This window comes from Erythranthe guttata, chromosome 5 (assembly GCF_056151865.1).
Source record: "Erythranthe guttata isolate IM_541 chromosome 5, IM_541, whole genome shotgun sequence".
Classification (NCBI taxonomy): domain Eukaryota; kingdom Viridiplantae; phylum Streptophyta; class Magnoliopsida; order Lamiales; family Phrymaceae; genus Erythranthe; species Erythranthe guttata.
Window position 1 is genome coordinate 18717126 of NC_142537.1, and position 18534 is coordinate 18735659.

At 29.5% G+C, this 18534-nt stretch overlaps 1 protein-coding gene across 1 annotated transcript; it reads right to left on the bottom strand.

Moving 5' to 3' along the window:
* Nucleotides 1–11687: 11687 nt before the first annotated feature.
* Nucleotides 11688–12751, bottom strand: LOC148770841 (protein ETHYLENE INSENSITIVE 3-like). The gene is made up of 2 exons (XM_088818290.1): nucleotides 12589–12751; nucleotides 11688–12407 (listed from the first exon to the last, which is right to left on the bottom strand). Exon 2 carries the CDS (start codon nucleotides 12289–12291, stop codon nucleotides 11713–11715), a length of 579 nt encoding a protein of 192 aa, XP_088674416.1. The 5' UTR covers nucleotides 12292–12407; nucleotides 12589–12751; the 3' UTR covers nucleotides 11688–11712.
* Nucleotides 12752–18534: the final 5783 nt, after the last annotated feature.

Genomic DNA, 18534 nt, shown 5'->3' on the forward strand with positions numbered 1-18534 from the left:
ATATATACATTGATTTGATACAGTAATAAATACAAACCTAAATAATATCAATTTGTATATAACAAAGGCAAACATAACAAAAAATAAATAAATAAAAAAAATCAAGTGATCAATCATATCCTTAAAATTAATACTTTTAATAAGAATATCAAACAAATCAAATCAAGTCATTAATCCTTAAAATCAATACTTTTCATAAGAATATCAAACAAATCAAATCAAATTATTATATTATGTTAATGTAAGACATTATTTTTTTCTCTAAAGTATAAGTTGATATGCAAAATAATTATTACAAATACTTATGTTACAACATTATCGGAAAAAAAAATCATAATGAAAGATGCGAGGAAAATTAAATAAATAAAGTAATTTATATAATTAAAAATTATTAAAATAATTAATTCATAAATAAATGTAATACAAAATAAAAATCTAGTTAATAATGCATTTTATTAACTAAATAATTCATTAAATACTTAATGGAATAATATTGAAATATATTACTTATATATATACCAAATATTAAATTATTTATGACAATTTAAATATATTTCATTCCATTAATTGACGTACTACTATTTCATTAATATCTGTATAATTTTCTAAGATTGAGTATCTAAAAAGGACAACTCGATACTACATTTTATTCCATTAATTGACATATTACCATTCCATTAATATGATACTGCATTAATAAAATAAATTAATGTAAAATTATAAAACAATATAATTACTATAATGAATTAGTGATGATATATTAGTACTCAACATTTCAATGTAGTTAAGTGAAACAAATCAAGAAAAAAGACGAAAACAATAAGTTTCCAAAACAAAAAAACGAACAGGTGATCCAACTTTACACAAATTAAAAAATGAAATATATAAAATTTTAAATAGCGAAATTGCGTATATAACCATATACTAAATGATCTTGATGAAACAATATTAAAAATAATTACAGACATATATAAAGAATAGAAAATTGTTAATTGCATATCATGTTTTACATTTATCACTTCGATGACGGTCTTTTAAGGAATGAAAAAAATGAGTATCTTTTCTCGCACAATTCATATGAGATTCACGAAATTCTTTCTATTACTTGGGACGCAACCGATGTCGTCATAGATAGCACATAGGTCGATGTTATCCATAATATCTACAAAAATAACATAAACAAATAACAAATAACATGTTAGACTAAATACATGTATATGTGTAAATAACCATTAGACACATTCATTATATTAAAATAATGAAATAAAAAACATGTAAAACTATGAATATATGAACAACAAAAAAATACAACATTTCAAAATTTAAATGTTATTTAGTTATTAATATTTATAAAATTAAATTAATACATATACATTAAGTTGGCAAAATATTTAAACAAAAAAAAATCCATGTATGGTGATTACTTAATTTATTGGTATATTCATTTGAGTTATTAATGATTTGTAAAAATAATAATAATAATAATTATTATTATTATTTTTGAATATTATTATTAAAAAAACTAAATTCGAAAATATATATCATAAAAAATGAGTGTTCTATTTTTTCTAAAAAAAACGTTCGAAAAATATATTTCGGAAAATTAAATTAAAACGTGAGATAAAAACAATTAATTAACCGTGTAAAAATAATTCAATATAATTATGATTATTTCGCTATAAAAAAAATAGTGTGTAAAATATGATATAAAAAATAGAATACTCGTTAAAAAATTGAGTGCGAAAATTAAAATTATAAAAAATATAATATTTTTATAAATGATAGGCAATTAAATTCCTGAAATATTATATATAAATATGTGGTAATTATTAAATGATTGTGTAAATGTGAAATAGGAAAAAACTTAAAAACATACCTAAATAAAAATATCACCTAATCAATTGAAGAATCCACCTCATCAATTGAACTCCAACTAAGCAATTTTGATAAATGACATCATCATTTACCACATGTCAATCATTGAGGGCATAGATCCTCTTTTTATATTATATATAGATATCACTAGCCACTTGAATGATGTCATTCTTAATTAAATTCCGTATAATATAACCTCGATTGCAAATAAATAAGGTCGTGACTGCTTACAAACCGGAAGTGATAAATATTATTTTGATTTTAAAAGTGATTCTGACCACTCCTCTAGTAGGAATTTGTCAAAATTTGTAATCCTTTGACTTTCAAATATTATTGAATAAGTAAAATTGGGTTTCCACTCACATATATAATATACATGAATACAAATGGACCCTTAAAAATAAATTAAGTATAGATAAACTTGAGCATTGAACGCATAGATAAGTCTTATTTATAGATAATACAATTCATTATTGCTTCTTTACTTCAAATAAAAATGGAAATTTTAAAATTTGAAAACAAATACATATTTAAACCACATAAGTTGCACACTAGTCGTTATATCATCAAATCGAATTTAAATAAATAATCATAATCCATAAAAATGAGAGTACTTCACCCTATCAGTACTTTATTCTTGATAATTTCCTCCATACTACTATCATCGTCTTCAATAAACAATAACACTCTCACGTACGCAGCAAAACCAGATAAAAAAGTAATAACAAAGGAATTCCTTAACAACATTTGCTCGAAATCATTGGATCCGACCCGATGTATGGATGTCTTCAAAAACCAAATTGGTCATCCTCTTGACAAGACAACATTTTTGACCCTAGCCATAATACCAATCACTTTGGCTCAGTATTGTGCCAAAGAAGCACAACAAATAACTGATAAGTTGTGGTATCCTGGCCCTCCTAATCGTCCAAAAGATCTATATTTATGGTGTAGATTAGAATATGGAAATGTCTTAGTATATCTCCAAAATGCAAAGAAATACATGAAGAAAAACAACAAAAGTAAAGTCAAAAGCTACGCATCAAAGGGCATCAAATCGGTTAATATTTGTGACCAAAGCTTTGCAGAACCAAAACCAAAACCAACACCAAAACCACCGAGTCTAGAAAATGTTAATAAAAGGCTTATAGCCCTTTGTAGTATAATCATGGCTTTATGCTAATTAATATATATTAATTGTATATGCCAATAAGTATAAAGATTTTATAAAATAGTATTAAGTATAGCATAATTATTGATATATATGGATAATTTTAAGATAAAAATATATGTTGGGTTATTAATTATCATTTTGGTTTAAGTTTTTTTTTTCTCTGTTCTTTTTCTTTACTTTTTTTTTTCTCATAAAAAAACGTGCTATTTTCCTTTGCCTAAGAAATTTTAAAAATTACTATTTGATCCAAAACTTTGGGTTATTTATATTTAAATACAATTGGATTTACGTTTATTTTTATAAGAATTTCCTTTATATATGTTTATTTAATAATATTTATACTTAATATTATAAAAAAAATAATTCTAATTGGTACTTTACGTTTCTAATTATTCTTCAGCCCCAACATAATTATTTATCTCAATTTTGACCAAAAAATAGTGTTTTTTGTTAGATGTTAACAGACATGTGACCGGGTGGACGAAAAGTACTTTAAATCGAAACTTTTGATGTGAATTGTGTTCACATTAGAACAACCGGAACCAAAAGTAAAATCGGACGAACCATGAGGAACGAAAAAGTATAATTATCCCTCATATCTTATATATAAAAGAGTAGGTAGACAAAAATTGTCCTTTGATTTGAATTTTGTTCATTTTGTAACAACGAGGACCAAAAATGGAATCTAGTGAAACACAAGTGGCTTATAATTCCTATATAAAAAATTAGATTTAACCGGTGCACAATTATATATAATTGGTTGCATGTTTCACGTAGCATCTACAAAACTCTTCATTACCCAAATAAAATTAAAGTTCATAAATCGTGTTGTTGCCAATGTGCCATGTGAGTTTACTTTCTCGTAAACATCAACTAAATAATAGGTCAAAAGTATAATATTTTAGATTTATGTCACATCCAAGTTCCAACTTTAACTTTTTTATTTTATTTAATGTGTAAATATTATAGTACTTCATTTTAAAGCCTTACGATCTAATTAAGGCCATTTTTTTATAGGAATATATGATGGATTTGATGAACGTACAGTTAATTGCATGCTATTTGTGAAGTCCATATGTTATATAAGAATTATTAGTGAGTAAACACCTTCATTCTTGCAATGGAAGTGACACGTACTCCATCAAATTTATATTGGGTAAATTACAACTACCCCTGAGGTAGGGTGAAATTACGAAAAAACCTCTTTTGTTTAGATAATTACATTTATCTCATCAACTATAAATTTTCTCACACATCTACTCTTATGGTGTCAAATTCAACATAATCATCTAGATTATTTGGTATTTGCTCTAGTTTGTACTCGTTTTGTGTAAACATACAGTTTCTGATGCACCACAATCTAATATACACAAGCCAAAAAAACACATTTTATAATCATCTTGCTTCAAAATGTGGAGCTAGTTTGGCATAAAACGAGTACAAAAGTGATAATATTCAATATAATCAAGAAGATTCCACTAAATTTGAAACCATAAGGATGGGCGTGTAAGAAGATTTATAGTTAAAGGATTGCTGTAATATTCCAAACATAAGCGAGTTTTCGTAATTTTACCATAGCTTAATGGTGAGGATGGTTGTAATTTATCCTTTAATTTATATGTCTTGAACTTGGAGTATTTGGGTCAATGATCATGGTCATGGAAATAGTACAGTACTCCCGCATTTACAATTATGATATGTTGTCTCATGTCTGGTGTTGTTTCTTGGCCCGGATACCCATGCTTCTTATGAAAAATTGACATAAAAAAAACATAGAAAACGCAAAAGTAAAAGTAAAGAATAATAATAATAATTAAAGATGAGAGAAAATAACCCTACAAATTGGTAAATGAGAAACATAAGATACTTTACTTTATTTTTGCATATCAAGTTTGTACTATAAATAAAACCCGACTGCAAGTCTGCAACAACAATCATATAAACCAACCAAAACATAAGTTATATATATCGTATAATAATCTTACGTCCACATAACGTATATATTTAAATGGCAACCCGAACTTTGTTAGTGGGTAATGAAATATCATCAGTTGTAGAGCAAGCCGCCTCCTCTCAGCCGTCACCGCAAGATGCCTCCTCCCCTCAGCCGCATAAAGCCTCCCTCTCTAAGGCGGAGAAACCCTCCTCCAGTCAGCCGCCATCTTCAAGTGTGGAGGAAGCCACCGCCTCTCAGCCGCCATCAAGTGTGGACGAAGCATCATCCTCTAAGCCGCCTCAAGAAGCCTCTCCGTCGCCATACGTGGGTATTGAGATATCACCAAGTGTGGTATCAAATAGGCAAACAATATTGCACAGAGTGCCACACCATGTGCGAGAAAACAAGATGCATATCTATGATCCCATGGTTCTTTCCATCGGCCCATATCACCACGGCCGGTCGTCAGGGTTTCAAGAGACCGAACAACTCAAGGAGAAGATCGTTGATTTGACGTTGAACTCAAATGACAGAGATTTGTTCCGTCGCAAAATCCTCGAGCGAATTGATGAGGTCAGATACTTCTACGGTGGAATTTCGACACATGAGTTCGATGATGATGCATTGGCTCAAATGATGCTTCGCGACGCTTGCTGCGTCTTGCACATTATCAAGTTCGATGTAAAAGAGGTCGACTTATTAGTTCTTCGGCTGGGACGTACAACAGTTGTGTCCATGCTTCGTGATTTCCTAATGTTGGAGAATCAGATCCCGTTTTGGATAATCAAGCTCCTAATCGACTTAGCAATTGAGGATGGGGATACACTGCTATGCACATTCTTGAGTGATAGCAATTTTGCGGACTATAGACTCACAGAAGTTCCATGGAAAGAAGGAGAAGAACCTTTGCACCTGCCCATCGCATTACTCTTGTCAAAGAGGAGATCGGTGCTGATAGTAGATCCCAAAATATCGACCGGCAAAATAACTATAGTCGAAGAGTTGCTTTTAAAATTCAAAGTAGCCCACGCCAGTGACTGAACTTAAAACAAAGGGCATCCACTTCAGTCCGAGCTCTAATTGCTTAAAAGACATCAGGTTCAATTCTAACTTCTTATATGGGGAGCTTTGTCTTCCTATTCTTCATGTCATTAGCAATTCAAAAGTGTTCTTCTCCAACACTATAGCCTTCGAAATGTCCTCGGAATCCAATACTGACTATGCCGTGGCATCGTATATTACTTTCATGAAAACATTAATTGAGAATACAGAGGATGTTAGCGAGCTAAAAAAGAAGGGCATATTATTCAGTACTTTGGCGAACGATAATGAACTGGTTCAAATGTTCAAAGAGATTGACGGTCTAGATGATTATGGGTCGACAGCTCTTCTCGACGTGCAAATGAAAATTAACAAACATTGTTCTATCAAGACTAACACGTGGATGACGGAGCTAATTTACAAATACTTCCGTAGTCCATGGACTGTTATTGCGCTCTTCGTTGCCACCTTTCTTGTGGTCCTTACTATTCTCCAAACTTACTACACCATGCGTCCACCAAAATAAAATTTGGTTGCTCTATGTGCGTACTTACTGTACTATGCATCAGGTTATTTTGATAGGGGATTTACACTCGACCCTTACTGGATTCTTCAAGTTGGTGGTTCTTCGACTGGTATTGTTATTGTTTTTATTGTTCTTGGTTTTTTTTTTATCGATGATTTTCCTCACCTCTTTTTTTTTTTTTTTTTTTATCGATGATTGTTGTTGTTGTTTTTTTTTTTTTTTTTTTTTATCGATGACTGTTCATGGGTTGAATCGGTTGAATATCGACCCGACCCAATCAACCGACTATTGCGTTCTTTCTCCACTTTTGTTTAGAGAATAAAGTGTGTTTGCCATTATTTTTTTGTGAGTGGTCTGTTGTTATTGAGAAATGAAGGATTTTCTGATGTTGAGTAATTTTTTAGCCTTAGTTTATGCAGAAAGTTGAATTGTTGTATGAATTTATTATTATGACAATGTTTATATGTGAAGGTTGTTTAAATAAATCACCATTTCAATTTCAGATTTTAGTGAAGAGGGAACTGAAAGAACCAAATAAAGCTTTAATTATTTATTAAACTTTTGAATATTTATAAAAAAAAATAATATCCTAATATATGATATAAAATTAGATTATATTTATATGAAAAGGCTCTATTTAAATTTTATTCAGTATAATTTTTTTAATAAATATAAAGATTTAATGAAAAAATATTAACTTGCATTGATCTTGAGTGTAGAATAATAACACTTGTATTTCGTAAAGTATTAGTATCTTTTTATTTATTTAGTTTTTTTTGGGTAAATTGCACTTTACCCCCTGTATTTTGGCTGGATATCATTTAACCCCCTTGTACTCTCAATTGCATCGATTTGCCCCCTTGTACTTTGGTTCGATATCACTTTACCCACTTCTACTCTCAATTCATCGATTTGCCCCCTTGTACTTTGACTCGATATGACTTTACCCACTTCTACTCTCTATTGCATCGATTTGCCCCATGTACTTGAAAAATTGTCTCAATGTGGCCATCGCCGTTAGTTTTCAGACCTTTGACCTTAACACCGTTTGATCTAAGTTTGAAAATTACAAAAAAACCACCCCTCCCAGTTTAAATAATTATTAATAAAAAAAAATTGTGGCTGGCGTCGTGGACTAGTTTTAAAATTATATCGATTACAAAAAAACCACCCCTCCTAGTTTTAAAATAATTATTTAAAACGGAGGGGTGACATTTTAGTAATTTTCAGACTTCAATCGAACGGTGTTAGGGTCAAAGGTCTGAAAACTAACGGCGAGGGCCACATTGAGACAATTTTTTAAGTATAGTGGGCAAATCAATGCAATTGAGAGTAGAAGTGTTTAAAGTGATATCGAGCCAAAATACAAGGGGTAAAATGATGAATTGAGAGTAGAAGAGGGTAAAGTGATATTAAACCAAAGTACAAGGGATAAAATTGATGCAATTGAGAGTACAAGGGGATAAAGTGATATCCAGTCAAAGTACAAGAGGGGAAAGTGGGTGTCTTAAGAAACCAAACTGGGCATCATCTTGACAAGACAACACTTTAAACCTTAGTCACAATACCAATCACTTTGGTCGAGTCTTGTACCAGAGAAGCAGAAATTATTAACGGTAAATTGTGGTTTTCCGACCAAAAGATCTGTATTTCATGGTACATTTCCAAGAAGCAAGAATAAATTCAAACGACATGCATTTGGGGCCATCAAATTATTAAAATATATATGTAATAGAATGAATGATATATGTGAATTATTAAAATTAAAATGTGAAGATTATTTATTCCAAACTCAACTCTTGTAATCAATCATAGATTCTAATTTTACTCGTGGGTATTAAATTTGACATTATTATATGCTAAAAAGGTCTCTATAGCTCAATTCACTTGGTAAAACAATTCTGAATTTTTTTAAAAAAAATTTGGGGCTTTTTTTAGTACCGTTTAGATTTAAAGAAAAAAAATAGGTCAACTTTTCAGTCCAATAAAATATTAGAAAAATATAAATGGGCTTCTGTGTATTGACTTGGTTCTCAGCCTGACTTTCAAATATTATTATCTAATTAAAATTTTAATATTAAACATTGATTAACTAATACAACAGATTAAGAGGCTGTTTGGGTAAGCTTATAATATATTTTAGAGCTTATAAGCTCTTCTAAAGTGTTTGATTATATTTAAAAAAAAATCTTATCTTTTTCTTAAATAAGTTGTTAGAGAGCAAATAAGATTTTTTTTAAAAAGTATATCTACCCCACCTTGTTAGAGAGTAATTTTTTCTTTGCAGACGTTTAGTCGATCATTTATTGTTGTTCGTTACTTTTATGCTTCTTATTTCGTGGATTTTAGTGTATATCTCTTGATATTGGATTATGATGTTTATTATGCATGCTCTTTTGATTTTTTTTTTTTGGTTTTTTTCTTCTACCCACACATGTTCTTGAACAATTTAACTTACGAGTGTGTTGTCATTTAAAATCATTTGTTAAATTTACAATCATTTTCTTTTAAGCTATTTACCTGTGATTATTTCAGTTTTATAAGCTGCATAGAAACACAATTTTTTTCGCTCATGAAAATGTAATCCTAATATTTGGTTAACAATAAATATTTTGTTGTGCAAATTTCTTTTATTGTTATTTTTTTTATTATTAATCTTTTTACTGCATGGAATGTTTTGGAAAAATTGTGCTAATTATTTATGTTAACTAAATAACTATGAATCCAAATATCATTTTATGATGAGATTAAGAATTTCATCTTAGTTGGGGCAATATGGACCGCGTCTAACGCGGTGTGGCTCACCTAATATATATATGGGTTTATTAGGGAAAACCCCCTTGTTCATATTTTCTAATGAGGTAGATCCAATTTTTTTTCCCCTTTTTGAGATACACCCAATTTTGCCAACTTGGCAAAATATATTATATAATTTCCCTTTAATACCCCTGTTTTATTATTAAACGGCATTTATTTCCTTTAATACGTGATTTGAGATTTGCTGATACGTTGCCTAAAATCACGGAATAAATTTACGTGAGATCATTGGCCGTTATATCAAATCGTGTACAATATTTTTTGAAGATTCTCTTCATTGTTCCAGCGGGTTTTATCGTCATTGAAGATTTCTGCACCGTCGTGGAAATAGGATCGATTTTTGAGCGTTTGTTGTTGGACGTTGTTAAGCGGGTATGAATGCGTTATTCGTTTTTATTTTTTGCTCAATATCCATGATTGTCGTGTACGGTGGTTAGAAATTTTTAAGAGTTGTGTTGATACTTAATTCTATTAAGTAGAACGTTTTTTAACAAAATTATTCCGTCATATATATCGTTTTTCTTGGCCGATGATGTTTGTTTGGAAGAGGATTGACAGAGTTAGAAGAGGATGGTTCACGCAGATCGGACCAGAGTTGTTTTATATGAGCTTCGTAGTTGGTTTATGCAATAATCGGAATAATTGTCCGCTTTGGTCGAGTTCATGTTTTTATCCCGATCGACAGTTGGTTTATTTGTTTATAACAGTCGATTTAAGTGTGCTGGGTAGTACATTAAAATATAGTTCGTAGTCTTTTTTAATTTAGCGTATGAATTTTGCATTTTAAGTTTATTTTTGATGATATTAATGTATTATCATTCAAATGTATTTGCAGTCTATTTAATTATTTTTTAGTATTCTGCATTTTTAATTTTGTTTCATGATTTTAGGTTTTTTCGATGGCGAATTTCGTACGGATTTTGTTGAGGTTTGGTGGGTTGATTGCTATAAAGAGGTGTTTACGATGTAATGGCTCGGTAACTTCGGTTAAGTGTTAAACCGTTGTAATACAGTAGTATACTATTATGAATACCGTATGATACTACCATTATCATTTTATTATACTATTATGAGATTATTAATGTACTAGATCTTTTTAACTCGACATATTGGTTTGATTGTGTTATGATGTGTTTTATGTATTTTATCAAAACCCTTGATTGAAATTATGAGATTATTAATGTACTATTTTATTGGTTATGTGGAATACTTTACGTTGGTGTTGTTCTCAATGTTCTTGTCATTTCAGTGGTATATTGTTTGTAACACAATTTCATATCAATATTATAACCGTAATATACTATCATAGCAGATTAATGTACTATATTGAAATTATTAATATACTATGTGGTTGAATAATACGGGATCCATAGTCTATTAACGAGATCCATAGTCGAATTAGATCAATAAGATAGTCTATTACTTGATATAAGGAAAATTACCCTAATTGATTAGTATAACAAACATATTATTCAGTTTCCATATATATTATTATTTTTTCATATATATTATTATTTACCCTAATCGTTTTCATATAATAAGGAAAATTACCCTAATTGATTAGTATTTCAAACAAACATATTATTCAGTTTCCATATATATTATTATTTTTTCGAATAGTCAATTAATTAAACCCATAGTCGAATTAGATACATGGGATAGTCTATTAAAAGATATGAGACAGTCTATTAATTTAAAAAAGGTAAAGTAACGGGATTTGTGGGATTTGATTGAGGGTAATTATGTAATTACGAAAAGTTTGGGCTTTTATCAAAATGGCAAATTTAAATTTGGGTCTACCCCTATTATTTGAATGTTTAAGGGGGTTATATCTAATAGACCCTATATATATATACTAGCATTTCCCCCCGTGCGATGCACGGGATAGCATTTCAAATGAAAATGATGATTAATTTAATACATGATAATTACAATTATAATAAAATTTATTAGTGATATCAAAAAAAACATCAACATTTATACGAATTTAATAATACAAACCATTAAAAAACTATACAAACTTAATTGTCAATCATTAAATAAAGAGTAAAAAACAGTTTCCCCCCTAAACTATAGCCCGTTTTGCACTTTACCCCCCAAACAAAATTTTTTTGCACGTTTTTACCTAAACTACGGTTTTCGTTGCACGGTGCCTTTAAAAAGGGAATATTCAGGGCATTTTTGCCGGAATCCCACACACGTGACTTTCACGTGATTTTTCCAAGGGCAAAAATGTCTTTTCATAAAGAAATTAACCTGGGTTTGATTTCCCCTTTTCTCTCCTTTTTTTTTTTTTCCCTGCAATTGCCTCACATCTCCTCTTCTCTTCTTCTCCGTTACAACTTACAATACCTTTCTTTTCCCCGTTTTTTTTTTGTTGGTCTCGTTTTTGCCGGCGACGAAGTTCTCCGACTGGTACTTCGAAATGGCGGCGGGGCTGTTCCGGTCGAAGCGGACCTTCTCCTTCCACCACTCGCGGAGGTTGTCGGAGGAGCCGCTGACCGGCTTGCCCTTCTCCGGTATGATGTCGTACACGAACCCTTGCGCCTTCATTTTAAGCATGTACTTCAGGATCCCGTCTTGGGCCCGGGACATTTTTTTCCGGCGGGCCTGCTCTTGGGACTGCCTCTGTTTTGCTAAATCCAGGGCCGAGCCGCCACCGCCACCGCCGCTGTCTTTGCCCCTGTTCGATTCCTTAAGCCTTTTCAGCCGCATCTTGTCCCGCCACATTCTTCTCTCAAGCTCGTCCATGTCGATGTCATCGTCGGTGTAGTCTTCGTCGCCGGCGAGGTCTTGCTGCTGACCTGGCGGCTCCGAAGATTGGAGAGGACACGTGTCCGGCTCTTTGACGATGGGCGCCGCAGACGAGAAGAAATCGAAATCGAAATCGCCACAAAAACCCAAGTCATCGAACATCATCATCTTATCAAGATCCTATAATTAAATTATATCGATCACCGGAATTTTCTTCACACTATATATATACACTTCGAAAGTGTTGAAATTTACTTAATTGCCATTTTCTTCACCACCATCACCTGCAGAGATGAAACAGTACTGATAAATTAAAGCTGCTAACCACGGAGAGAAAAAGCCAGATCCGAACATATTATAATGGAGAAAATTCAAAACATAACATCCCAGAAAAATCTAAACTCAGATTACCAAAATCCACTGGAAGAAAAAATAAATAAATCAATCAATTTAATGCATAATTACCAGTAATCTGATATTGAAGAATAATTAGGTAAAAATCTATGGATTCTTTTTCCTTTTTTTCTTGTCTTCTCATATCCCAGTAAAAGACCAGCACAATTAAAAAAATGAAAAAAAAAGGGGAAAGAAAATTATCGTAAGAGATTGAAGAAAGGAAGAGGAGATGTCAGGAAATTGGAGAAAAGAAAAGAGAGAGAAAAGGGGGAAATCAAACCCAGGTTAATTTCTTTATGAAAAGACATTTTTGCCCTTGGAAAAATCACGTGAAAGTCACGTGTGTGAGATTCCGGCAAAAATGCCCTGAATATTCCCTTTTTAAGGCACCGTGCAACGAAAACCGTAGTTTAGGTAAGAACGTGCAAAAAAAATTTGTTTAGGGGGTAAAGTGCAAAACGGGCTATAGTTTAGGGGGCAAACTGCTTTTTACTCTTAAATAAATGAAGCATGTTTTTTATTAGAAAAAATATGTTGGAAAATAATAATAATAATAATAATAATAATAATAATAATAATAATAATAATAATAATAATAATAATAATAATAATAATAATAATAATAATAATAATAATAATAATAATAATAATAAAATATAGATGTAGTGGATTATGATTGTGTTAGCCGAGATTTGGTGTTAAAATAATTAGAAAAAAAAAGCTGCAAAATAGGAGATAAAATAAATATATTTACACATAAATTAATTTATTTTTACAAATATGTCATTAGGGTTTCTTAAGTTACCTTAGCGTTTCTTTCTTATATATATATATATATATATATATATATATATATATATATATATATATATATATATATATATATATATATATATATATATTTATATATATATATATCATTTTGTTTAAGTTTTTTTTCTCGGTTCTTTTTCTTTACTTTTCCTTTTCTCATAAAAAAACGTGTTATTTTCTTTTGTCTAAGAAATTTCAAAAATTGCAATTTGATCCAAAGCTTTGGATTATTTATATTTAAATACAATTGGATTTACGTTTATTTGTATAAGAATTTCCTTTATATATGTTTATTTAATATATTTATTCTTAATATTATTTAAAAAATAATTATAAATAGTACTTTACGTCTCTAATTATTTTTCAGCCCCAAAATAATTATTTATTTCAATTTTAACTACAAAATAGTGTTTTTTTATTAGATGTGAACATTCAGGTGACCGAGTGTACGAAAAGTACTAACGGTTTAACTTTTGATGTGAAATGTGTTCACCTTAGAACAACGAAAACCAAAAGTAAAATCGGACGAAACATGAGAAACGGAAAGTATAATTATCCCTCATTTCTTATATAAAATAGTAGGTGGACGAAAACTAAAATTGGAATCTAGTGAAACACGATCGGCAAAAAGTATAATAATCTCTCATTTCCAGTATAAAAAATCAGGTTTAACGAGTGTACAAAAATAATTGGTTCCATGCTTCATTACCCAAATTAAAAAAAAAGTTCATAAATCGAGTTGTTGCTAATGTTCCATGTGAGTTTACTCTCTCGTAACTAATAATAGGTCAAAAGTTTAATATTTTAGATTTATGTCACATCCTTAACTTGAATTTCTAATTAATTTTTTTAAAAATTATCAAAATTAAAACAAACACGTGAAGAATCCTACCTTATTGTTATTTATTCTTATTGTTACTTATGTAACTATTTAATTTTAATATTTTTTATGTACTAATTTTTTAACTATAATTTTCAACAATTATTAATCTCCTATTTTTCATCAATATATCTCAAATCTTAAGAGAAAAAGTTAGAAATTAATCAATTATCTGTTAAATCTTAGTCTATTTATTTGGATTATAAATCTTAATATGTAAGATTTAAAAAAACTAATGTTATATAAAATATGAATAATACTACATTTTATTATATTTCTTATTATGTATTAAATTGATTATTTTTTTTTATTTTTTTACTATTTAAATATATTCACGTGCACCGCACGGGGGAAAAATGCTAGTAATATATAAACTGAGAATACACAATCAAGACTTTTGCATCTTCAATTTTGATCCAACATTTTTTCATTTCTTTCATTTTCGGGCTTCTTTCCATAATTATTATTGTATTCCAATTTATGACTATAAAACATTGTGTTAATATACAGAATGTCATAAAACTTTATTTTAAATGATGAAACAATTTATCCATTTTAGGAATTTCATGTTTTGTTGTAATTTTTGCCAACCACGAAAAATATTTTTAAAATACCAATTGTTATTAAAATAATCAATATCTATATAATATATAAAAGTTGAATTCCACACCTAATTGATTGACATTTGTCAATTTCAATTGGTGACATGTATTCAATTTTTTCCCATGTGGCAAATTCATTGGTAAAAATAAATCATCAAAAAACATGTCACCATTTTCCAAAGTTAAAAATATATTTTATTATTTTATTATATATTTATATCATACCATTTATAAAATGCTCAAAATATACCAACTTATTTGGACACTCTAAATAGATTTATTTTTTAATTTAATTTTAATAGTAATTAATTTAATTTCAATTCAATTTAAAATCTTCACTAATTATAATTGTATGATTTATGGTGTTACGAAAACTTTGTATTTTAATTCATAAACTTGGATTTATATAAAAAAATATATTGCAGAATAAATCATTTGATATTACACATTTTACATGAACATGACTAGAGAATATGTTTATCTTTTCTACTATAATTTAATATTATATTCGTAATTGCCAAAATTTCCGTGAGGTTTGTTTTCGTATTACATCGACCCCTTACGGTATGATTTTTCACGGAAGTTTTTTTATTATGTGGAATATTTCCCGAAAATGCAGATTCTACCCTGCACACGACATTTGTTTATGGTAATTTTTAAAAATAAAAATTACTCCGAGAGGGACTTTACACGAAGTATTTAAATAACATCTTCACAACTTTTTAGTATTACAATTACCTCACTAAGGCTAATTTTCATATTTAAAAAGTAAGATAAAAGAAAAGTCATGTCTGCAAGGGTAGAATCCACAATTTTTGGGATATTACATGGAATAAAAAAGATTCCGTAAAAAATCACACCATAAGGGGGTCGTGTAAGACATAAACAAACATCTGGGGGATTTTGGTAATTATCGATAAGTGGGGTTGATTTCCGTAATTTAGTCTAAGTTCATGAGGATATTCGTAATTTATCCTATTAGCAACGATTATCGTTATTTTCACGTCTTAACGTTTGATTATACCATTATATTATTTTAAATAATTTTAATGTTTGTTTGATAATATAATTAAATATTAATTTCTAATATATTTAATATGTGTTTCTTGATGTTTCAGGTACCACACATAAGGAATTTGATATAAAAGTTGCGAGATTGAATATAATTTTTTGATACAAAATAATAGATAATTGCAAAAATATTGATGCAAAATCATAATTAGGATTGTGATTAGTATTAGTATTAGAATTAAGATTATAATTAATATTCTTTGAATTAGTATTAGTATTAATACTAGGATTAAGATTCGGATTAATATAGTATTATAATTAATATTAGGATTGTGATTATGATTATAATTAATGTTAGTATTAGAATTATAATTAAGATTAAGATTATTGATTCGTACTACAATTAGTGACATGTATTAGTATTATAATTAGCATTAGGATTATGATTATAGTTAGAATTATAATTAGAAATAACATTAACATAGCATTAGTATTATTAGTAATAAAATTATTAGGATTATAATTAATGTTAGAAATAGGTTTATGATTAGAATTATGATTAGGATTATAATTATGATTAGTGTTCTGAATAGGATTAGGAATAGGATAAGGATTTGAATAATATTAGTATTACAATTATAATCAGCATAAGCATATCCAGATTAACATCAACATTAAAATTAGTATTAGCATTAGAATATGTACATTAGCATTAACATTAACAATATTAACATATTAGTACTAGTAATAGAATTAATATTAGTATTAGTATTAGTATTAGTATTAGTATTAGTAATAGTACTATTAGTATAAATATTAGTGTTAATATTAGTTTTATTATTAGTATTAATATTAATATTAATATTAGTCTAAATATCAGTATTAATATCAATATTATTATCGGTATCATTACCGGTATTGGCATTAGTACCGGCATCAGTATCGATATCGGTATCGATATCGGTATAAGTATCAGTATCAATATCAGTATCATTATCGGTATCAGTATCAGTATCATTATCTGTATCAATATCAGTTTCAGTATTCGAATATGTATCAGTATCAGTATCAAAATTTGTATCAATAACAGTATCAATATGAGTATAAGTATCAATATCAACATGTGTATCAATATCAGTATCAATATGAGTATCAGTATCAATATCAATTAAATATCAGTATCAATATCGATATTAGTATCACTATCAGTATTAGTATCAGTATCAATATCAATATTAGTATGAGTATCAGTATGATTGTGAGTATTTATATGAGTATGAGTATCAATATTAGTATTAGTATTACTATGAGTATCAATATGAGTATCGGTATTAGTATGAGTATCAATATCAATATTAGTATTAGTATTAGTATTAGTATTAGTATTAATATTGCTATGAGTATCAATATTAGTGCGAATATCAGTATCAGTATTAGTATTAATATTATTATTAATATAATATTACTATGAGTATCAATATGAGTATAAGTATTAGTATTAGTATCAGAATTATTATTGTTATTAGTATCAGTATTAGTCTTAGTATTAGTATTAGTATTACTATTAGTATTAATATTAATATCAATATCACTATTAGTATCACTATAAGTATCAGTATTATTATTAGTATTAATATCATTAGTAGAAGTCTTATTCTTTGTATTAGTATTAGTATTAGTATCAATATGAATATTACTATTAGTATTAGTGATGAAGCTAAAGTGTAGCTCACCTAGGGTAGTATAGAAAACGAGCTGGGAGAGCAAAGCTGATCAGTAGCTAGTCGACTCGATGCTCCTGAGGTCCCTGCGAAAAGAGCACACGTGAACTAAGCCGGGGGTTGATCCGGCGGAAACCCCTCCGACGCTCAAGTCAGATGTACGGATCGTAGAGAGAGTAGAGAGAATAAAACTCGAGGTTAATCGTCAATAATGAGAACGTACCTTTACAAATGAATAAAACACCTATTTATATCTCGGTGATTGGGTTGGGCTTATTTTGTTGGGCCCAAGCCTTACTTTGAAGGTATTTGGGCTTTCGTGTAGTGGGCCTAATTTGTAGATATATTTGAGGGCCCATTGGGCCGGCCCATTTAGGTATATCATTAAGCCCCCCAACTCTCGATTCGAGATGGGGACTTGTGCAGAGGAATCCGGGTCGTGTCGAGAGTTAATTTCGTCGGGGATTGAATTTTTTCCGTTGGCGGTGAATTAATTCCTTAATTTAAATAAGGGATACTTGTATTTATTTGGCAGCGTGGTATATATTTAAGGGTTTTAAATAATATACCAGGTCCAAATAAATAGACTTCTTGTGCGGTAGAAAGAGATAAACTTCCTCTCCTGCGTAATAAGTATGGGTATGTATCTTTTCTTCTAAGTCTTCTTCTGTGTTATTCTTCTCTTGAGAATTTTCTTTTTTGCGGTAGAGTAGAAATTTTTTGTTTCTTGATTGTTTTGTCGGTGAGAATTATTTTCTCATGTCGGATTCGGGTAATTCGAAATCTTTGCGAATTAAACTTCGAGATCCGGTTGAAGGGGGCAAGAAAACTTTTGGTACAGTAGGCATGGAACGCGAGAAACTTGTGGTATCGAGTGCGAAAATCGGATCTACATCCGGAGGTGCACGAATTAATGGGGAGGTGGGTATAGGAGGCGACTTGGATGCAGCTGTCGGCTCAAGCCGTGCCACGAGCCGCCCCAAAACCG